The sequence below is a fragment of the Zeugodacus cucurbitae genome, chromosome 6, assembly GCF_028554725.1.
Source record: "Zeugodacus cucurbitae isolate PBARC_wt_2022May chromosome 6, idZeuCucr1.2, whole genome shotgun sequence".
NCBI classification, from domain to species: domain Eukaryota; kingdom Metazoa; phylum Arthropoda; class Insecta; order Diptera; family Tephritidae; genus Zeugodacus; species Zeugodacus cucurbitae.
The window spans coordinates 62,059,365-62,082,458 of record NC_071671.1 but is presented as its reverse complement, the minus strand read 5'-3'; the positions used below and the strand labels follow the sequence as shown (position 1 = coordinate 62,082,458).

The window sequence follows — 23,094 nt, the reverse complement described above, 5'->3', positions numbered from 1 at the left end:
TTATAAATATGAAGAGATAAAAGGTCCAAAAAAGATCAAAAGAGCTTTTGAAATGTGCTAGAAATACTGCATGCTAAACACTCGCAGCTAACTTCACTCCAATATATCCAATATGAGCTGAAACTTGTGCAAAATGTATTCAAAAATGCCTTCACTTTCTATTACCTATTTAGGCGCAGGGGACTTTGGTCGGACAAACTCATAGATCAGTATTAAACTTCAGTTTGGAAATTTCGCAGATTTTTTAAATATCTTAAGGAAGTTTTTACCCGAGTTAAGAACACCCGAGTCACACTCGCTAACGAGTTTTGTTTTTACTGTAAGCTGGGATGATAAGATTTCTCAAAAAAAAAGCTTAAAAAGCTTTTCAAGATTTTTGAAGTGGACACATTTTGTATATTTTGCTCTTAAATGAGATCCTAGTTATTATGTTACATCACCATAGACCCAACATCAATTCCCGTTTTTGGAGCGTGGTGAGTTTTGATAATTTTTTGAAAGAACATGATCTAATTCTTCAACATACTATATGTAGAGCTCAGGTTTTGAGCTAGTATGAAGAATTAAAACAAAGTACTAGAGAAAAATGCTGTACAAACTGATGCGAAAAGTGAACTTTAAATACTTAAAACGACGCAAATAGGTTGACTGAAGCGTTCCTCGCTAATATAAAGAACATTAAAGATCTCTTGATAAATTTTGTTATTATAAAAAATATTTTTAAATACCCAAAAATATCCATTATAAAGCACATTTGCCTTCGGTATATCGTTTATCTTGCAAGAACACCTTATAATTATTCCTCACAAAGCTCGGCTAATACTTTTGCATGCATGTACAAGGATATTCAAATCAAAATTAGCGAAAAATGTAAACCGGATGCCACAAAGCAATTTAAATTCCTTCAGCGCCGGCAGCAAAACCTAAGCCACTACCTACAACGCCATGCGATGTAAGAAAAATGACACTAAATAAAGTACTTAACTGTACTGAGGGCAGATCACTAATGCGGCATTACCGCAATTTATCAGCTGCAAATCTAGAGCAACTTAACTGCTGCGGCAAAGCAGCGCAAATTGCCAACGGCTGGCATTTCAAAGTATTTACAAAGGCTCAATTCTCCACATGCCACATGCATACAAAGGATGGAGAAGCAGAAGAAGAAGGCCCGCACAATGCCACGCTGATACTCAGCTAACACTTGGAAACAGGAAACACTTCAAAGGCCAAATGCTGAAGCAGTGAAAAAAAAACGAAATAAAAGCAGCGAACGAGGGGGCGAGGAAGGGTGCGAGGAAGGGTGCGAGGGGCATGGCAGCAAAGTGTGGCATGCAGTCAAAGTTTTGCCGCAAGTAATTGAATTTTTAATTTTGCAAATACGAGAAATGCCAACTTAGCGCAGGATAAACGGAACAAATCACACAAGCAATAATAATGGCAGCCAGGCGATACACGAGCGTTAGTGTACGACGTGGCGACTGACTGAATGTTGCTGCCACACATAATAGAAAAGAAGTTAAAGTAAAAATGAGAAAAAAATTAAATAAAAATGTAAAGCTAGAGAGTTCAACAAATCCTTGCTGCAGGGGTTGAAATTACAATGCAATCAGTTGAATGAAACGGATGGCGGACAAAGCAACACTGTCCCCCTCTGCCCAACTCTCTGGATCTCAATACGCCACTTGAGCAGCTGTCAATAGCAATCAGCGACGATAGTTGACTAGAGTCGGAGAGTTGGCACTCGTACAGCAAGGAAATAGTGAAAATAAAATACTACAACAACAACGAAAAATGATATTAAATGCAAGTTGGCAGTGCAAACACAATGGCGATACTGCTTGCAATAAACGAAATAGGGAATATCAAGGATATCAACGATTTGGAAAAACCCAAAAAATGTCCAAATCTCTTTAAGCAAATCTAATCGAGTGCGAAAACAAAAGCAATGTCAGCCGGTCTATGAATGCTGTGATAATAGAAAAAGAATAAAGAAATAAAAGTAAAAAAGGCAAAACAAAGAAATTTGTGAACGTAAGGAAGGAGCGAAGTGGCAGTGGCGTAAACGCTGCTGTCAGTTGTGTATAAAGTGAAAGGTAAATTGATAGCAAATCTTTTTGGTAAATCGGATAAAAATCACACACCACTTTATATGTGTGGATATGGGTATGTGTGAAAAGTAAATGCAAAATTATATGCATGCATTTGAATGCCTGTAAGTGTTATAGGATTTTTATTTACCCAGCAGTGTATCAATTCTACTCATCACTGTATTGATTTGATAGAAGATAACACATTTATATGGCTGTATGCATATACATGTATCAGTAATGCAATGTATTAGCGTCTATTGCTCAATAATTTTATTTTAATTATACAAAAAGGGAAATATTTTTTGTAAATAGTTTTTTTCTTTAAAAAATTGTGTAAAAATTAATTTAATTTTTATTTTTGATTGTTTATTGAAATTTTTTTTTTCTATTTTTTGTTAATTATTTTTAATTAATTATTTTAACAGTGGTTTTTGTTACTATGTATTAGCTTTAATTTTTATTTACTTCCAATTTCATAAAAATTGATAATTTTAGTATAAATAAAAATTAAAGTAATAGTCTAACACAAAACTCTTCTTTTATATTGTGTTTAAACCAATATTTTTTCATTGTATCTATTTTTTTAAATACTTTTTTTAAATTATTTGCTAATGTTAATTTATTTATATGATTTCTCAGTTAAATTTTTTAGTTAATTTATAAAAAATATTTTTGAATTTTCTTTTTTTATTTCAGTATTTTTATTTTTAATTTTAAATTGAATTAATTTTTTTTTAATTTTCTAAATTAAAATAGTTATAATTTATTTTTTGATATTTTATTAATATTATATTTTTATATTTTTTTGTTACTTAAGCGCCTAATTAAAAACATTATTTTAGTTAATATGCTATGTTAATATCCCATAATATTATTTAGTAGAATTTTGCCTTTTTAATATAGCGACATAGATTTAGTTGATAATTTTTTACGATTTTATTTATAATGTTTTAAATATATTTTTTATAATTATAAAAAATTAATAACAGTTTTATTTTCATAAAATTCCTTTTTGTAAATTTTATTTTTATTTATTTTATATATTATTTTCAAATATTTTTTTTTTGATTTTAAATTTTTTTATTTATTTATTTCTAATTAATTAATCAATTTTATTTTAATTTTAGCATTTTCTATTTACTTTAAATTCATTAAATTATTCCTCATCTTTTAGAGACATAAGAAGTTAGTTAATAACTACAGCTGACTAATCTCAAGCTCAACTTATCTTCTCTGCTGGGTTAATACTATATAAACCAGCTGGTAGTAGCGAGTTATATAAAAGGATATCAATAACGAGTAAAACAGGAAATTGTTTGCACAAAGTGATGACCAAATGGCAAGTGAAGACAGGGACTTTGATTTTCGAAAGCCCATTTTCACAAATATACGAAACTGAATTCACAAATAAACCTACGGATTTGCTTGCTCGAACATAGAGCAAAAAGAGTATTTGTAAAAGCAAGCACGAAATTAAAAGTTCAAAAGTCAAAAATTGTATCAGTTGACAGACAGCAATTAGAGATAGTGAGGTGAAGGCAGACAAATTGAAAGAGTTTTCCAAAGTGGCATGCAAAACTGAAACTAAAATTGTAAGTGATTAAATTTTGTGAAAAACAATGAAGCGATATAATGAATTGAAAAAAAAGTAAATTACAACGAAAAAACAACAATTAAGATGGACTGCAGACAGTAAATGAAAAGAAGTCTGACGTTAAAATATAATTATAATAAAATTAACACAACATCAAGAATTTATAAGAAACATGGAATATGAAAAACAAATCAAAATTTAGCAAAAGAAACCTCATAAAAACACATCAAACACATCTTATATTTACACACAAAAATGGTACAAACCTGGTGGATATGGATGATAGTTGTGCTTGCCACCGCCCACAGTTGGCATGCCAGGCGCATTAACGCCGCCACCCACACATTGTGGGGTATTGCCGTCTGAGTGTGGTGAATTCGTGCCCGAATCCTGATCAGTGCTCGACGAGGAGGTCTTCATGCATGTGGTCTCCGTAGAGGAAGCGCCCACAATCATGGTCGTGGCATATGGTGTCGGATTCTCAGGACTCTGCGTGTCAAAAGAGAAGCAGAAAATGAAAATTAAGTAATGAATCGCGTTCGCATTTAGCATAATTCAAAAATATTTCCTTTGCACACACTCACCTTGCGACAGTTGTAGAAGGTGCTCATGTTGCGCGTGTCCACTTCCGCATAGTCGGTGCCGCCATCCGATGTATAATTCGATTGACTATTCGCATTCGATAGCAGTTTCGTTTCGCTCAAGCCGGAATCCTTGTCGGTGTCGGTGGTGCGCCAGCCGCGGTCAATCCACAAGCTGTCCTTGCCATTAATGTTGAGTGCGGTGATTTCATTGGCGCTGACTACTGCAGTGCGGCGGATGACAGAAATTGACATGAAAGCGAGTGGACAAAGAGAAGACATGCAAATTTGGTAATGAAATATGGCAGTGGATACAATTTTTTGGTGACTCGTTAATTTTATATATACATTTTTTATATTATAACTATATATATAAGGATGTGGCAGCATTTCTTTCGAATATGAAGCCAAGTATAAAATGGAATTTCACGCAATCGCGAATGCAAATGAGTAAAGATGAGGCAGCAATTAATTTTGTGAGAATACAAGAGGAATTTCGCGCAACAAATTTTAATTAATTGCTGCGCGACGGAAGGACATTCATACATTATATATGTATATAGTCAATGTTGCAACATGTAAACGATTTTTGTAGTAATGAAGTTTGACGAATTAATGAGAGAAAAATATGCAAGCGAATATTTTTACTGCTTTCTCATAGCAAATTGATTACTGCAAGCATACTTGTCAAGCAAAATATAATAACAAAAAAATTAAAAAATAAAAATCTAAAAGATTAAAAAAAATTTAAAATTATATTTAAGGTCCCTTCTCTTTACAAATCATTGTAAAACATATTTCAAACCCCACTACTCACCACTTAAATGACCCAGCTCCTTGGTCAGCTTGTGTCGTCGTTTAAAGAATACCATCACACCGACGGTGACAAAGAATATGACCAACAGAAAGACTATCACCAAAACCATAAACCAAGTTTGATGTACAACATTCGTTGATTTATGATGTGTCGTAGTGGTGGCCGCATCGTCCGGCATGCCAGCTGGATGATAAGCATAATGACCGCCATCGACACCAGCACCAGCTGGATGGCCGTGACTGCCGGCAATACCGCTATGCGAGCCGCTTGGATGTGCACGTGGCGGATGCACCAAGTGGGTAGGGTCCATGAAGAGTGAGACCTTCGGAGAAGAATGGAATTAGAAAATTTGTGTTTCATATAAAGATAGTATTAGTGGAATCACAACAACACTTAGAGTTATATTAAAAATTTAAACATTTAATCAGAGTGAGATATATGTCAAACTGACGCTAATGTGACGTCATAAAATCACATGTGTTTGACAAATTCACATAGAAATTCATAAACGGGGCTAAGTTTTTGTTCTATATTATTTTTGAATAGCTCTAAGTAAGGCTAGACATTTCAAGTCTATTTTTTATAGTCCTATATTCGAGTTTTATTATGACACTTGTACTTACTGGCTCTGCGTAGGGTCCTTCGCCTGCTTTTGTATAAGAATTCAGTCTGACATTGTATGTAGCACCGGTCGTAAGATTATTTAGTAGCACAGAAGTTGTTGTTGCATTCAAAGTCATATTTGCCAAGACCTTCAAAGTAGTGCCAGCGGTCACCTATGGAGAAGAAATTATCAAAATATTAACTTTGATTAGAATGTTAATTCTAAAAAAATTCTAAAATTATCAAGTGAGTAAACTAAGGGGTGAAGCTTTCTAGAAGGTCTATGAAGAAACATAAAAATAATAAAAAACTAAAAAATTAAACTTTTCTAACTCGAATCACCATAATGTACAAAAAACTTCAAGTTAGAGAGAGTTCAAGGTAATTTGACTTGTATTGCGAATTAAAGAGTTGGATTTTTGGAAACGCTCGAGCAATGGAAGTTCAACTGTATTTGCATCCTGTCTTAATTTTTTATTAAATATGATATATTACTTTTAATACTTGTATTAAAAATAATTTGAAATTTTCAATAATTGCCAAATTTTCCAAAAATTGAAATTAATTTTGCGATATTTTTCCATTTAATATTTTTAATCATTTTTAATATCTTTCTATTCAGTGAAGGATTCCGACAACTGCATATATTGTTTGGCTTGCCAATTTCACGCAATTAGTTAGCAAAAATTTTCACTCCAAACAAAAACGCTTTCATTGATAAAGAAATATTACGCAAATATTGTCAACAGCTAAAAAGCGCAAAATCGTTTAATATTTTAAGCCATGAAAATTTAATTTGCAAAATTTAATATTTTCATCGTATTTCTTTCGCATGCATTTCGAAATTTCAATAGAAAATACCCGCATCATAGAAACACAATATACCGTTATGTATGCCGATGGTATAGAAAAAGTTTTCAAATTAAATTTTCATAAACTTTATACACTCGCCCAGCCACAAAATTATATTTACATTGGTGAGCGCGCTTAAAAATCAAAAAATAAAAATAAAATCTAAAAAATAAAATAAAAAATAAAATATTAATATGAGTATGAGTTTGAAAAAAGTGCAAATAAATAACATATTTACATATGTATGTTGTTGTTATATGGTGAATTTGTATACACCGGCACTTACTTCGATTTTATAGCCCAACAAGTTGCCGTTGTGATGCTGCGGCGGCGGCGGTGACCAACGCACCCAACCCGCTGTCAGATTGTACATGCCAATTTGTATGTTGTCCGGCGGTGCTGAGGGCACTGTAATGAAGAACACAAGTGAAGAGAGAAAAAGTTTGAAAAAGTTGTTTAATACACGCTAACAAATATTCGTACTAAGTATAGGGTGTTAATTTTGAAGGCAAAAAATTGTTTAAATTGATAAACTGTCAAATGAGCTGTTGAAGTTAACAGTTATGCTGAAGACCTGTTCAAAAATAATGTAAAACGGTTTTTTAAACCTGAAATTCACCTGAAAAATTTCTCTTCAACTCTAAAAGTGAAACCCTTTATGAGCTCTTAAGCGTGTACGCCTGTGTACTCATAAAAGGCAGCAGCACTGGCAGTAAGCACATCGAACTTGTTAATAATGAAAAGCCTGACTGCGAAATTGTTGTTGCATATGCGTAGGCGCCGATGTAAAGTAAAACAGCGAGCAACAGCAGAGTGGCGAAAAAGTGACTCTGTCGAAAAAAATTGGTGTTTCACAGGAAAAACTGCTGGTGGAAAATTCCATGAAATATGCATAAAGGTGTGTGCCATATATTGTTGGTGCTGCTGGCGTGCAAAAGTGCGTGTGTGTGGTTGCGGTTATTGGCCTCACGCGCTCAACAACACACATTCACTTACTTACACACACACATACACATGCATGCATTTATGATTATTTTTTCGAGGAGCATTTCCGTTAGTAAACGGTATTTATTTACCTTTTTCCCAAGCATTTTATGTTTGTATATACATACATATGTATATTTTCTGTTATTTGTTATTGGTACTTGTTTGTTGTTGTATTTGTTCGCTATTTTTTATGTACACCGCATTCACCTGCAGGTTTTTGGCGAAATTTTTGACCAATTAAATATTTGGAATTAAAGTTTTACTTCCTTGAACTGCTGGCATAAAAAATGTTCCGCCCATATGCCGCACTATTTAAGCTTTTGAAATATTTTTACTCGCTTTGATTATGTGCATTAAGCTTGTGCTTTTTCAGAGAATATCTGCAATGCTTAACATATTGTATTTTCGCTTAGCTTTTATGTTTCCAATTTGTTTCGTTTTTGTTTGTGTTACATTTAATACCGAGGCTCTTTGATATTTGAATTTTCAGTGAAAATTGTTGTATCAGTATTTATGCAGTTAGTTCATTTATTGAAAATAAATAGTGATAGTATTCAAATAAATATTTATATTTCCTTTATTTTTTTTCGAATTTTTTATCACTCATCGGTTGAGTTTTTAGTGAGCAGCTGTTAATATTTTTCAATAGATATTAAATGTAAATATATATATTGCAACTAAATGAGAACACGTTGTGACAATACTTTTTCTAATAAGTGTGTGAAATATCCCATATTTATGCCACACATTAATTATTTTCGCATATTTCGCATATTTTTGCTACCGATTTTGATTACACACACTCGTTTAATTTCCCAATATGTCCTCGGCTAAGGTTTCAAGATATAAGGAAACTTGAAAAAAAAATAATAATCACTTGCGCCTCACTATTGTAACCTTATCTCTGAGTTATCATTCTATTTTTTCCCGCCTTCGATTCATTTTTGAAAGCAAAAAAAATTACACAATTTTATACAATACAAGAAAATAAGTACATATCTCGTTCAAGCTGTGTAATTGCATCCTATTTGATTATCCGAGTCTATTTAATTTCTACGAGTTGCTTATTCGATTCATTCCTCTTTAAATTCTGTTGAGAATAGCTGTCATATGCATATATAATAACTGCATTACTACATATTTCTACAGTATATCTGACATACCTCTAGCTCGCTATCTTGATCATTTCAGTTCGGAACAAATCACTTATTTTGATCAAATTATTTTTCCATATTTCGAACAAACCTAGTAATATGTATATTTGAGACTTATAGCCAGGCGAGAATTTTCAAAGTAGGAGGGTACTAACCTTGATATTATATATCTCTTTATGTTATATTAGTTTTAACACTAAAAGTACTTCATTTATGCTACTATATGAGATGTGCTCAAAAAACAATAATTTTTGGAATTTTTGATTCATAATAGAGCTTTCCTTGCACCTAATTTCAAGTCATTTGGTCAAGCCATTTTTGGGATACGAAAGAGGAAAGTTTGTAAATCACAGTTTTGAGAAAAACGCGTTCAAAGCTTCCAGCTGCCAACTCAGCGCTTCGAGCAGCTTCTTCTTCTTACAGCTGTATCCTTAAAACGACTTCGAATTTTTAAAAATCAATAAGCAATTTGTGATAAAAAAAAATAAATTTTTTGAGCCCATAATATGGCCAGCGCCAGAAATCCTTTACCTCTTTCATCGATTTCTCGTATACTTGTAAAACGATGGTCTTTTAAGGTTCTCTTTATTTTTGAAAAAGTCAAACAAAGCCATGTCTGGCGAATGTGGAGGCTGGGGCATCGTTACAGTATTGTTTTTGGCTAAGAATTCACGAACAAGCAACGAAATGTGAGCTTTTAACAAACAAAAACCGCCAAGCTCATAAAAACAGATGTACATAAGAGAGCCTCGGGTGGCTCTACGCCATTATTGTCAACTCAGATCTAGTATTTTGGCTAATTTACTTTTTCTTTAAACCAGACTTCTGGTTAATAATCTTGACCGAACAGTAACATTATTTTATACTGAACTAACAATGTAAAGGTTTTTTCCTATTCTTAATGTAAAATATTAGATGTATATACGATAAATCATGAAGCATAAAAATGTAAACCTTACAAGACTTAATTCATTATTTCACTTAAATTCCAATAATTTTGGAAAAAAATAAGAATTTCTACTAATATATTATTAAATCGTAAACTCTACTCACCATCTTCATACGTCTGCACGATCTTCGAATTGCTCGGCTGACCCTCCAGTGTCTGATAGAATGGCGCCAAGAAGAATTCATATTTCGTATACTCCTTTAGGTTGCCGACGACATGCGATTCGATCGAGGGATTCAGCACCGTTAAAATGTTGTATTGCTGCGAATTGGCGCTTATATCGCGATAACGTATATAAAGACCCTGTTGGCAGAGAGTAAAAGAGTGAAAAGAGAATAAGCGAATGGCCGTGCAATTGATGTGCGGACAATTAATGTGTAAGTCAAGAAAACGGTTTAATTATGCCGTTAAGTGGCTATAAATACTTTTAATGAAATGCAATGTTGCATTTACTTATATGTGTGTACTTATGTATGTATAAAGTCAAGCTTACCTCCACATATTTCTCCGTTACGCTCACATGCATCACCCAGTCCAGACGTACGGCGGTGGAATTAATTGCTGCGGCATCAATTAATTCGACAACCTGCAACAAAACGCAAAAAAAAAAACACACAACAAATGAAGACAATGAAAAATTGCGGTCACACTTAACAAAATGGTGGCGAAAAATTTTAAAGAGTATATGGGAAAATACGCTGAGTGAGTTGCAACAAAAAGCGCTATAAATATACTGTTATATACGATTCTTGTTTGTATGAAAATTTTACATATATTTTTGTAATTTAAATTTTGTTGTTTTCTGCAGCAAATAAATGCAGCTTTCAATTATGGCAACGCTGCGTCAATTAACTGCCCAGTCTCAGCTCTCAATTCGCCATTAACCACGCACACAACGAACGGCCACAGCGCACACAGCTCATTAGTCGCATAAGTGTATTTATAGCATACTTTATGGCGCGCAGTCATCGTATATCACTTTGCTATATGTTTATTATATGAAATAACTGCAAAATATTTGTAGCAAGGCAAGCTATCAATATTTTTTTATATGTGTAGTTGGCGTTGTTGTTGTGCGTATTGCATTTTTATATTGAAAATTTATTCAAAGTAAAAAAATCGGCATGCAACTAAAATTAAATTTCTTTTCGCAATTCATATGCCACAGCCGGCATCGTTGTAATGTTTATATAGTGTTTTTTCACAGCAACAACAACAACAAAATTGTTTATACTCACAAAGCGCATGACAGCGCTGTGCAAATTGCCACAGCTTTGGCCTGAGCGCAGTTAATGTTTGCATTTACATACAGAGTGATATGTGCGTGTGTGTGTGTTTGTAGTTGGTGACTGCGTGTAATTTGCCGCTTAATGACTTTATAATGAAATAATTTTTTGCACACCACCCACACGCTCACGTGCACGTTTATGTAAGTGGTGCGTTCGATAAATCAATGCTTGGCAGAAATTGTCGGAAAATATATATGTGCATACATACATATATGTATATATTACAGCTCGTCATAACCGCATGTGCATGCTTTTGTAAATATACACAGAGAGCAGACATGAATGGTCGCGCTTGATTGGTAAAAAGTGTTAAGTTTTTCATTTATTCAGCATTTTCGTTGCAAATATTTTGCTATTAAGCCTGTTTTTGTTCATGAAATATGTAACAGCATATTGTTGTATTTGCATTACTTTTTCACCCACTCACTCAGCAGTCATATACATGTACATGTATCACATTGCTTTTGCTGCTGCCTCTGCAACTGTTGCAAATATTTGAGCTTCATGCTCCAATAAACGGGTCAATACGTTATTCAACAGCGCATTGCGGGCGTTGTAAATAGATATAAAAAATATGTACACTCACTCACACTTACTATATATAGACACATACATTGAAATTTCCTTTATAAATTGTTTAGCTCCAGGCAGCGGCAGCTGCAACACTTGTGTCGTTTGGAGTGTTAGGTGTGTTGTTGACATTGTATTTGCAACACTGACTAAAAGTTTAAAAAAATATACTGTATATTTTCTTTACAAGGTTAACTTTTGCTCATTCACAACAAGTGTCTATTTGGATTATTTAAAGATCTAGGCTTCTAGAACAATGACGACAACAGAAGGTTTGTATGAAAGATTTATATTATACATTCAACCTACATTATATAATTAAAATGCTTTATAAATTTTTTAAACTACTTTATTTTTGAAAATATAAGAGAATTGCGTTTAGGAGCACTTACTAAGCAAATTGTTCCATGAACTTGTTGAGATTTATGATTTAACGATTTTGATGAATGAAACACTGGTATAAAAATATTAAAGCGTATCAGCTATAGAATTTATACTAGCATTCTAATATCTGTGCTGCAATTTTAAGACAAAAATATATAAAATTTTATCAGAAGTTTTCGGGTTTTCGAAATATATAAAACAAACTTTTTACTGCTTATCAAACGAAATAGAAGACTTTTTCTAAGTTGAGTTCAAAAAATTACACTTAGTAATCAAATGAATTATAAATCTGTCGGCACAGGAAAGATTCGAGACAGAATTATAACATTAAAAGATATTTTAGGGCACAGGGAAAAATTTTGGTGAAAGTAATGAAGTAAGTTAGTATACAAAAAACTCGGCAACTTTGTTGTTGTAGAGCAAATAATTATTCTAAAATTGTATTTTAATATAGACATTTAATAACTTTTCGAAAAAAAATCATTGAGATATGTATCCAAATCTAATTATACCAAAAATTATCTAATAAATATCTTCTAATTCTGAATTAAAATAGACTACAACAGGTTTTTTTGGAACCAGTATTAACAGCAATAACAATGTCATCCTCGAAATTCAATGCAGGATCACTCTTGGCAACAGGTGCTACTTTGGACTGAGTAGGCCATTGAAAGTAAAGTCCTCTCTCGACGAGCAAAAATCAAACTCTAGAAGTCCCTCATCTTCACCATTCTGCGTTACGGTACTACGAGTTTTCGAGATAAAGGTTTAGCGAAAAGATTTTCGGACGATGAGCGTATACGACGACATTGCGACGAGTTCAGCGAGTAAAAAGAAAGCGGCTGCGCTGGCTAGGTCATGTTATTCGAATGGATGGAAAGCGCTCCAGCTTTTTGAAAGTGTTCAATGCAGTACCCGCCTGTGGAAGCCGAGGTAGAGGAAGACAGGTGGAGAAGGACATTGCTTTACTTGGTATTACCAATTGGCGTCAAACCGCGAGAAGGAAGGGCAAGTGGCGCGCTAATGTAAACACGGCTATAACCTCGTAAGCGGTGTCTGCGCCAGTTAAGAAGAAGACAACATGTTTTTAGAAATATTTTGACAACAGCGCCATCTATAGAATGTTTGCTTTAGAATATATGATTTGAGTTTAACCAAAATTTTAATGTAATTTTGTTGTTTTCTGTTTTGGAATTACGGTAATATTATTCACAATAGCCTGCTGTAGAAAAAGCAGGATGCTTTCAAAGAAATTTTGATTTTTAAAGTTTTGAGCTCAGAAAATATTAAATACACGTATTATCTAGTAATAACAAGCAACAACAACTTCTGAAAATATAGTAGTCCAAGAAAGCTAATAAAATTCCACCTTAAATGTGTTGTTGGACAACTTTACGCTTGTAAGCATCACAGTAGCTCACCCGTTACATGTGCCCGACTGCTTCGTGCCGCTGCAGCGCAATCGCTTGCTAACACCGCTTTATCGCGTGACATGAAATTCTCAAGATAAGCGAAGCGTTTGAGCAAAAAATGCGGAAAAATTAAAATAAATTTGCAAAAAGTGCAGAAATGAAGACATGACAACTCTCTGAGACATACAAACAGGCGAGAAAAAAATTCTAATGCGAAAGAAAAAGCAAAAAAAATGGAATCATTTGGCAACCCGGACTGTGGCAAGTGTTCGAAAGTATTGTAAAAACGTTGTACTGCGAAAGCGTTTATGCATAATGACTTGTTGTTGCAGTTGTTGTTCTATTCGACTGCTTTGCAACTCCTCGCTACTTAAGCAGCTACTGCTGGCTGCCGCCGCCTGCCACGCGTGTTTATGAAATTCAATTTTATTTAAATTTTATGCGACCAGGCGGATAGAAAAAAGTTCCGTTTTAGACTTTTTCTATTTCCCCAACGTCTAGTGGCATGCCACAATACAACCAGCTAGTGTGTTGTGAGAGCGCAGCGCTGGCATAAGAAAGTAGATAAAAAGCGGCACGAAGTCGTTGCAACAAGCACAGCTGGACAAAGATCGATTGCCGCATTGGCAATGTGTGTTTCAGATGGCGCTTGTTGCATGCAACAAATATGCAAGTTAACATAAACAGACATTCACATTCAAGCTTACTGTTGTTATTGTTGCTGCCGGCTGCTTAACCGCTTTACATGCGGGTTTGTTGTTGTTGTCATTGTAAACATGCATAAATTATGCAAAAGTCGAGGCGTTTAGCAGAAATCATGTTGCACGGTGTGTTCTTGTTGTATGCATTGCATATCATGCAATTGCGCGGGGCAGCTACTGCGAGTCAAGTGTATGTGCCACAAGGCAAGCCGTCGCACAGTTAGAGTGGCCTATGCATAAAAAGCGGCTGCTTATCAACATGCAATCTTTGTGACACTTTTTCTGCACACACATACTTGTACATTTGTGTTATATGTTGCACGAACAGCGGCAATTGTTGTTCTCGCTATTGTTGCCACTAACTGTGCCTTGCCACCGCACTGACCAACAATACTTTTCGCATGCAAACAAGCATATTTCGTTTTTACTATGTTGCAACAGTTGCTTGGCGCGTTGCATGCCACCGTTTTTCGTGCCACACCAAGAAAAAAGTTGCTACAAATGCCTTTCAATCTCTAACAAGGCGCAATTATCGCGTGAACATGCATAGCGGCGGTGGCAAGTAGCATTTTTCCATCTACATATACATATGTAATGTGTGTGTTGCAACAATCGTTTTCAATAGTCGGTTGCACATATGCATGCTGCGCCTCTTTATCATATCAGCAAAGCCAGAAACATTAAACGTTTACACATTTTTTTAATATTTTCGAGTCGTTGTGACCACAAAAAAATAGTTTTTAATTATATATTATACATTGTATTTAAAATTTCTAATTGAAATTCATTTAGCTAAGAAGATTTGCATTAGTGAAAGGCATGTCTCAGATTTTTGTCCCCCAATTAAATACACTTACACACGTCGAGAATTTTCATCATATATTTGTAGCCATGTACACAGAACACCAAGAAACTTGAAAGTTGGTTGATAGATTAGTCAAGATCTCGCGGATATTGCCAAGAGTTGGCTCTACAATTTTAAGTTAATTTAAGTGGATATGATAAGGATTAATAATAAATAAAAGAAAGGGTAATTTTAACAAGTATTTTGTAAATATACGCGAATTGCAACATATTTTTAATTTTCAAAAATCACTGGTAACTCCTACACTAAACTTTCTAGAATAGGATTGTAGCGCATGCGATTCTGCAAATTTCGAAATTTTTAAGTTTTCTCTACGACCAGCGGTTTAAAAGTTATAAGCGTTTTTGTGTTTCGCAGCCACCTACTGCCTGCTCCTGGTCGCCTGGTGGAAATCCCAGTTTTTTGCACCAAATTGAAATGCATTTTTCTGCAGCGACGCCGACAGAGAAGCCGGAGCTGCCCAAATGTGTTGCATATGCAAAGGGGTACATGTGGTGCACCGGAAGCGGGATATGATGGGGCATAAGTGGAGCAACGGAAACGGGATATGTTGGATCGTTAATGCCGGACGGAAACCGGAAAAATATATGTATAGGAAGTACCGAAAACCGGAACCGGACGACGACCGGAAACTTATATAATATACCCGTCCTAGTCGACTTTCGGTTCCGGTTCCGTGGCCCTATTTCCGGTCCGATTTATTTCCGGTTACGCACTACTTCCGGTTCCGGCCAAAATATTTCCGGTTCCGGTTCACCACTTCCGGTTTACATCGAAACCGGAAACAGGGAACTGTTAATTTTTGTTTCCGGTTTCCGGTCGGTGCCAACTTCCGGTCCCCCAAATCACACATCCGGTTGGTTCATTTGCTCCTTTGCATATGCAACACATTTGGCAGCTCCGGCTTCTCTGTCGGCGTCGCTGCAAAAAAATGCATTTCAATTTGGTGCGAAAAACTGGGATTTCCACCAGGCGACCAGGAGCAGGAAGTAGGTGGCTGCGAAACACAAAAACGCTTATAACTTTTGAACCGTTGGTCGTAGAGAAAGTTTAAAAATTTCGAAATCTGTAGAATCGCATGCGCTACAAGCGTATTTAAGAAAGTTTAATGTAGGAGTTACCAGTGATTTTTGAAAATTAAAAATATGTTGCAAATAGCGTATTTTTTACAAAATACTTGTTAAAATGACCTTTTATTTTATTTAGTATTAATCCTTAGCATATTCACTTAAATTAACATAAAATTGTAGAGCAAACTCTTGGCAATATCCGCGAGATCTTGACTAATCTATCAACCAACTTTCAAGTTTCTTGGTGTTTTCTCTGTAGAATTTTCTGTTGCAATTTGCAGAATCACATGCGCTACAATCCAAGCTAATGAAGATTTAATGCCGGAGTTACCAGTGATTTTAGAAATTTAAAAATGTGTTGCAAATCGCGTGTTTTTAGGGAAATCACCACCAAAATGTATTTAATTTACTAAATTAGTTTCAAAAATTGTTTTTTGTACTTACACTTACCAATTAAGCTTTTATTCCATGCCTTACTTTTTTAATAAAACAACTTTTTTATTAAAAATTGCATGCCATGATGTTCATTTTTATTGTTGTTGTTCACTGGTTTTAACAAAAATTTAGTAACAGCAAATGGAAATAATATTGGTTGAGAAATTAATGAGCTAATTAAAAGTTGTTGCTGAGAGAGAGCGAAGGAGAAAGGAGATGTAATTGCGGTCCAATGTAATTGATTTTTAAGGCAAATTTCTTTACTTAAAGCGTACGCTTGGTGGAACTGTGGTATTTGTATTTTTTGCGTGAATTTTTATAGAAAAAAGTATTATTTTAACTAGTTTTAGAGCGGAAAAATTAATTTCTTTATGAAGGTTATGCTAATCAGTTTAAACCTGAAAATTATATATAACACAATTGAAGAAAATCTTTAAGCTTCCGTGGCAATTATCAAATATAACGAATTTAACCGATTCGCTTTGGCTTTAAATGAGGTCCTTTGGGTATTAATTTGTTTTATAATTTATCAACAGACTTTTCAAACAAGCATCATCATATATTCAAGGTAATCTCTTAAATTCAGACAAATCTATAAAAATTTGCAAAAAGCAAAAAATATTTAGAAAATTCAAAAATCGAAAAATTGGATTAAAGAATCCACTCATCGGTTGCAACTAGACCCAGACTGACAGCAATCAACATAATGAAGTGTCTGCAAACACCAACAACAACAACTATTAGTTAAAATTTCACAACTTTTCAGACAATAAGCGTCTAAAAAATTATTGCAAAAACAACAATTCATAGTATCATTACTCATACCAAATGCTTTCGCTTTTGTGAATTGTATTTGAAACTCCCTTTTTGTCGAACAATTTCTTCTTACACGACAACTACAGCGACGTAATTTGTCTTATAAAAATTTTGCTTTCTTGCGATTTATCCTTTGCAAAAGCAACAATTATTGTAATTTCTTTCCATTCACTGTCAGGCAAATGAAGCCGCGCCTTCAGTGGCAATCAAATCACCTCACAACCTTCTTATTGCAACACCATTAAATGCAGGCTCGAACTGCTTGATTGTTCGTACTCGTCTGCGAACTTATGTAGACGGTGCACGAACTTGAAGACGCTTTTTGTTAATGAAGCCAAAGCGGAGCACTTTATTTCGCTGCATCATTGTGTGGCACTTAATTTTTTCTATAAATAAGTTGCACCTTTCAAAGACAGCGCAGCCTCGAAAAAAGTTGAAATTTTTTGCGCAAAATTCTGCAGAAGAAAATTTTCAAATATCGCGAAAAAAGTTCGCCACATCCACATTTCAAGGCCTGTCACTCATACTCACGCCGAGGCATGCAACACTGAGCGCATAGTGAAATTGCATAAACGCCAGCCGCAGTGGAGCAGCCATTTTTTTGTCTATCAATTGCTGTACTTTGTTTGATTGCAAATTTCCTTCGAAGCCTTACTTGTAAAGCGACGGATGCGAGACCTTTCATTGCTACAGTTTCATGGTCGGTCTTTGTGTTGGTGTCTGTTATTAAAAAACGTCGATATTGAACGAGCGGCTATTTCGCGCTTTGAGACCGTAACTTTTTGGCCCTTAAGCCTACGCTTCACTGCACCTTTCACATCTATTCATTCACCATATCATTCATTGATGACTTTTTCTGAAAATTTTCTCTTTTTTAGGTAACTTCCTCCTCTACTTTCGTTGCTTCTAAGACTACCAAAGTTGTTACCTCTCTTTGTGGCATGCTGCAAGTTGCAAGTTGCTTCATTTTGCACATTGCACGCTCACCTCTAAAGCAGAATTTACACACATTTACACAAACAATGATGCGTTCTCGATAATAATGATGCTGTCGACCACGTTGAGGGTTAGTTGACGGCGTTCAGTCGTGCTTGGCATTTTGTTTCAACTCGCTTGATTGCTGCCAGACTACAGCATCTACATATAACGCTTACGACAGCATGTAGATGTGTTGGTTGAAGTGCAAAGAATTGGAAAAAAATTCATGCAGAAATTTCGAGTTGAAAACTTTGTGCTACGCAACTTCATGTTGCAAGGAAACGTGAATAAATTTTCTTCCATACCATGAACGCACTATTTTTGCAGCGCATTGTTGTAGTGGAAATCATGCAACGCTGTTTGTGTAGGCATAGTCAACTAGTAGTGTGCGTGATATTTGTTTGGCTGCATTTACAAGCACACTTTTAGGCGCACTGAAGCAAAAGTTAGATTTTTGTAAAAGTTGGCGCAGCAACTTGAAGAAATATGGCAAAAATTGAGAAAGAAAATTTGAAAGGAAGTGAGTAAGGGCGTATGAGTAATATGCAGTGATTATAAGTGAAATTTTTGGAGAAAGTAAAATGAAACTGAAGCTTCATCAATTGCAGTTATAGACAGAATACGGTGGAAACTCAGGGAAATAGTACTATTAGAAGACTTAATATTAACATGAAATTGAGTATTTCTAGTATAAACAAATATATTTTATGAAAATATTCAATTTAAGTTAAAAAAAAATTGTTGAAATAATATTTCTAAAATTAAAAAAAAGTATATTTATAATTTTTAGATTTTACTAAAAATAGCCAAGGATAGTGAAGATATTTATTTTTATTTTTCAAACTCAATAATAACATATATGAATACGCAATTGACTACAACCAAGTTTTAGAGAAAAGCTGCTTTAAAAATTTCAGAGAATCAAAATGCTTTTTTATTCTTAGATTAACTTTAAGAGGCGGACCGTAGAAAAATTAATCAAATATTTTCATACATATAAATGCTTTCAACATCAATTCATCGCCGAAAAAATTCCAATAGGAAGCCAACTAAAACCGATTATAACTACAAATCCTCAACCAAAAAAAAAAAAAAACCTTCCGGCAAATTAAACAACGCTCCGACCTTATCGTTTAGCCAAACTTAAGTAATTCGACTTAATATTTTTGCCCGCCGGCGCTATGCATACCCAACGCACAGCAGTTAAGCACGCGGGCAACAATAAAAATGCCATAATAATAATAACAATGTAGGTTGAGCGCCTCCAGCCAAGAGGTATGCGGAAAAATGGCAATTCAGCCGAAACAACAAATAATGGGTAATAATAATTCAAATTTCTTTATTGCTATGCAGTGGGAGGGTGAGCAGGTTGAGTGGGAACACTGTGAAAAAATATATAAAGAAATGATACCTGCTATATATATGTAGAAAAGTAAAGTATAATACAGATATTTGAATAAAGACTCCTCAGTTTCTCTTTAAATCAAAAAAATATAAAAAATTACAAAAAATAAATTTGCGCCTTAAGGAATGCTACGAATAACTTCAAAAATCTCAAATATTCGCTAAGCTCGCTTTATTTACAAGATTTTTCTAAGTGTACTAACACAAAGCACAGCATTTGTGATATAAAAAATATGTATGTACATAAGTACCCTTATAACATTTCCCCAAAACTCTTTATGCGCTTAAGCGTACGCATTTCTCCTGGGAACGCACAAAACAATATCCACAAAAAATTATTGATGGTATTTCGATATTCCAGCAAGCACGCCTAAACACTTACGCATATTAATACAAACACACATTCACATATCTGTATTGTATATTGATATATGCTTGAGCATATCGTGCAAGAGTGCGCCTCGATGTATGCTAAGCCTGCAGATAAGCAATGTAAATACAGAAAGTAACGAAGTAAAGTTGCAAAAAAAAAACAGCGCTACAATGCCGCAATAAATTCAAATGCTTGACATGTTATTAGGCGAAGAGGCGTGGCACACACAGTCAGCAAAGGTGGCAGAGGCGGCATAAAATACAATATTTTGGAATTTTTTGCATCATTTAATATGAAGAAATGGCAAAAAGAAAAGAAAATGAAGGCAAAGAGGATGGAAATATAAGTGTAAGGTATAAAGACTATCGAAAGTTGCAGGAGAGCTTATAAGGAAATACAGCTGGCGGCGCTGCTGAATGAATTTGGGTGCTAAGTTGCTGCTTTGTGGATGAATGTATGGTGATATGTATGTGTTTTTGTATATATATGTATGTATATACTATCTCACATATCTCAATATAAGCCTTGCAGCGTCGTGCAACACACACCTCTATATTTATTTAGTGCTCAGCGCTGCTAAGTGGCAATATCAATCATTGTTAATGCAGTGTAAAAACTGCGCTTCGAGGCGAGTACAAACACACACTCACACATAAAGCGGATGTTTACAGTTAGGTTGACTGTGTGATAGTGTGTTATAGGCAACAAATATGCAGCGCTGAGTACCTTGTGCGAAATGCAAATGTGTGGCAACAATAGACGCAACTTCTTGTGCTCGCAGATTGAAAGTGTTGTTGGCAGTCTATGCAGCCTCTACAACAACAAATACATATGATTATTGCTAACTTGTTTGGCCTTTTTCAGCACGGAAATTCTTCGCCATTTTTCCGCCCTCTTTTTTTTTTGTTGCGCTTTTTTGCGTGTATTTTCGTGTTCTACGTGCAACATACAATTTATAAAAATTATTCCCGCAATAAATTGTAACGAAATCATAAATAAATACCGGAAATGTATGCCGCTGCAGGCATGCTGAGCTGAGCTGAACTGAGGCGAGCGCTTGCCACAAATTAGTAGCAGCAGAAGTACGCACGAAGAAGTGTTGTGTTTGCTATATAAATGTAGAAGTGTGTGTGCATCCGCCATTGCTTTTGTTGTTAGAACGCTAACTCGGTACACTGAGTGTTTCCAGTTTTGCACATCATATTTTATTTTAATGATAATTTGTAGCGTCACCCACTTTTCGTATGCCACAGTCGTGCTATATATACAATATCCTGCGGCGCTTTGTCAGCGCTTGCTGCTCATACAAATGAATATAATTATGCGAGTCAGTGGGAGATTCACTGTTTTCTCGACTGCTTGCTGCTTGTTGTTGAAGCAGGAATTATGATAATCATACAAAAATATGTTTTTTTTTTTCAAAAAATAGCAACAACAATATAGAAAATAATTTTTTAACGGAAAAGTGCTTTGTTATAACCGAAATTCCGCTTTGTTCCCAACAAACAAGCATTTTGTTGCCTTTAACCATCCTCTGAATTTATTTTCCTCCCTGCCGTCATAAATTAATTGCTTTCTGCCAGTGAAGCGCTGAAGTATAATGATTCTATACGCATTAACACCCACACACCCCACTAGCGCATTTACTGCATACTTTTGGGCGTATAAATTTCGCGCTGCTCAATTATTCTTCGATAGCTTGACACTCAAATGGTTAATTGCAATTTGGGTCAATTGCTGCGCTGTTGCAAGCGCGCTTTCTTTTTCACTTTTACTACAAAAACACAATTTTTTCCGCTATCCATTTGCGTTGCTGCGCTTCCAATTCGTACTTTAAACCAATATTTATACATTCTTCCCACGAACACAACTGCCGCTTCTCCGAAATGTTTCACGCTGCCTTTTCGGCAATCGCCGCCTCGCTGCGCTTATTGACTCAGGTGTGCGCAATCCTTAGCGTGAACTGTGTGTAACTGCCCAAATGGGAAACGTAAAAAACGTAACGCAATATTTATGCGTTTTCCAAGCGAAAATTTATGCAGTTCATGCGCCATCTGGCGTTCGGAAAAACAGCAGAAAAATGAAGGCGAAAAAATAACGAATTCTTCCCTGCCGCGCTGTGCAATGGCAGAAAAAATGCGATTTTTATTCAATTTTTCTACGTTGGAAAGTGGGTCAGTAGTGTTAGTGCTTCAGTGTTGTAGATAGTGTTGGAGTTGCTGTTGGTACGTGGTAGCGCTTCAATTGATGCATCGACTCGCATTTGCGGTGGAAATGAACGCATTTATCAAATTGTTGTGAGTGGAACTTTGTGTGTGAAAGCAAATTGATAACAAAATGAAATTATATCTAAGGGCACACTTTATGGCTTGCAAAACAACGAATTTATGGAATTTCTGAAAATATAGCGACAAATTGAAGTGCTTCTTTTACACCTGTGATTGGTATTATAGAAGTAATATTCGAGGCACAGCGCTGAGGAAATGCATTATCTAACAAATTCGATTTTTAAAAGTGTACTCAATGAGAAGACGAATTGTTGATGCTCAGAAAACGGCGAATCGAACAAAAAACTGGTATAAGTGGCTTAAACTGGTATAAATCAATTGAGATTGAGGAATCAAGCAAACAACTGGTATGAATGGAATTTATTGGTATAAATCGAATATGATTATGTTACATCCAAGCCCAAATTAGCAAGGGAATAAGAGAATTGGAGCCGAATTTTGTATTTTAGCAGAAAAAAATATATTTTTTCTAGACTGGAACAAATATATTTCTAGTTCTGTTCATAGAAAATATATATAATGTTTTCAAGAATCAAAGCAATTTTTGAGGTTCCCATTATGATCATTAAATTCCGAAAAAGTAGCATTATATAAGAAGTGTTCTTGAGTTTCTATCATAGAAGACCCTCCCATATCCGATTTCATATAACAGCACACTCAGTCTTTATATATGTAAGGTTGTGATAGATAATAAATCTAGTTTTACTCACCTTGCCACTCAGCACTGAACGCGCAGCAGATATTTCACTTGGCGGCACTGTACCCGATTCTGTGCCCAAAGTCTTTATGACGTTCGAGAGACCAGAGGGTACTGACAGTCCATGGGTGTTCTCAGCTCTAACGAGGAAGACATACGATGTGGCTGGTTTTAAACCGGAGATC

At 34.9% G+C, this 23,094-nt stretch overlaps 1 protein-coding gene across 5 annotated transcripts in view; it reads right to left on the bottom strand.

The window, feature by feature from the left end:
• Window positions 1-23,094, bottom strand: part of LOC105209387 (protein sax-3) — a 292,880-nt gene that overhangs the window by 9,750 nt on the left and 260,036 nt on the right. For 4 of the 5 annotated variants that reach the window (XM_054234986.1, XM_054234981.1, XM_054234985.1 and 1 more), the window contains exons 13-20: window positions 22,923-23,093; window positions 10,121-10,213; window positions 9,732-9,930; window positions 6,824-6,945; window positions 5,706-5,858; window positions 5,083-5,404; window positions 4,269-4,489; window positions 3,951-4,173 (exon numbers count right to left, since the gene is read on the bottom strand). In XM_054234986.1, coding sequence (XP_054090961.1) covers window positions 3,951-4,173; window positions 4,269-4,489; window positions 5,083-5,404; window positions 5,706-5,858; window positions 6,824-6,945; window positions 9,732-9,930; window positions 10,121-10,213; window positions 22,923-23,093 — 1,504 coding nt within the window. The remainder of the gene's footprint in view (window positions 1-3,950; window positions 4,174-4,268; window positions 4,490-5,082; window positions 5,405-5,705; window positions 5,859-6,823; window positions 6,946-9,731; window positions 9,931-10,120; window positions 10,214-22,922; window position 23,094) is intronic. The other variant, XM_054234983.1, reaches the window with a different exon arrangement.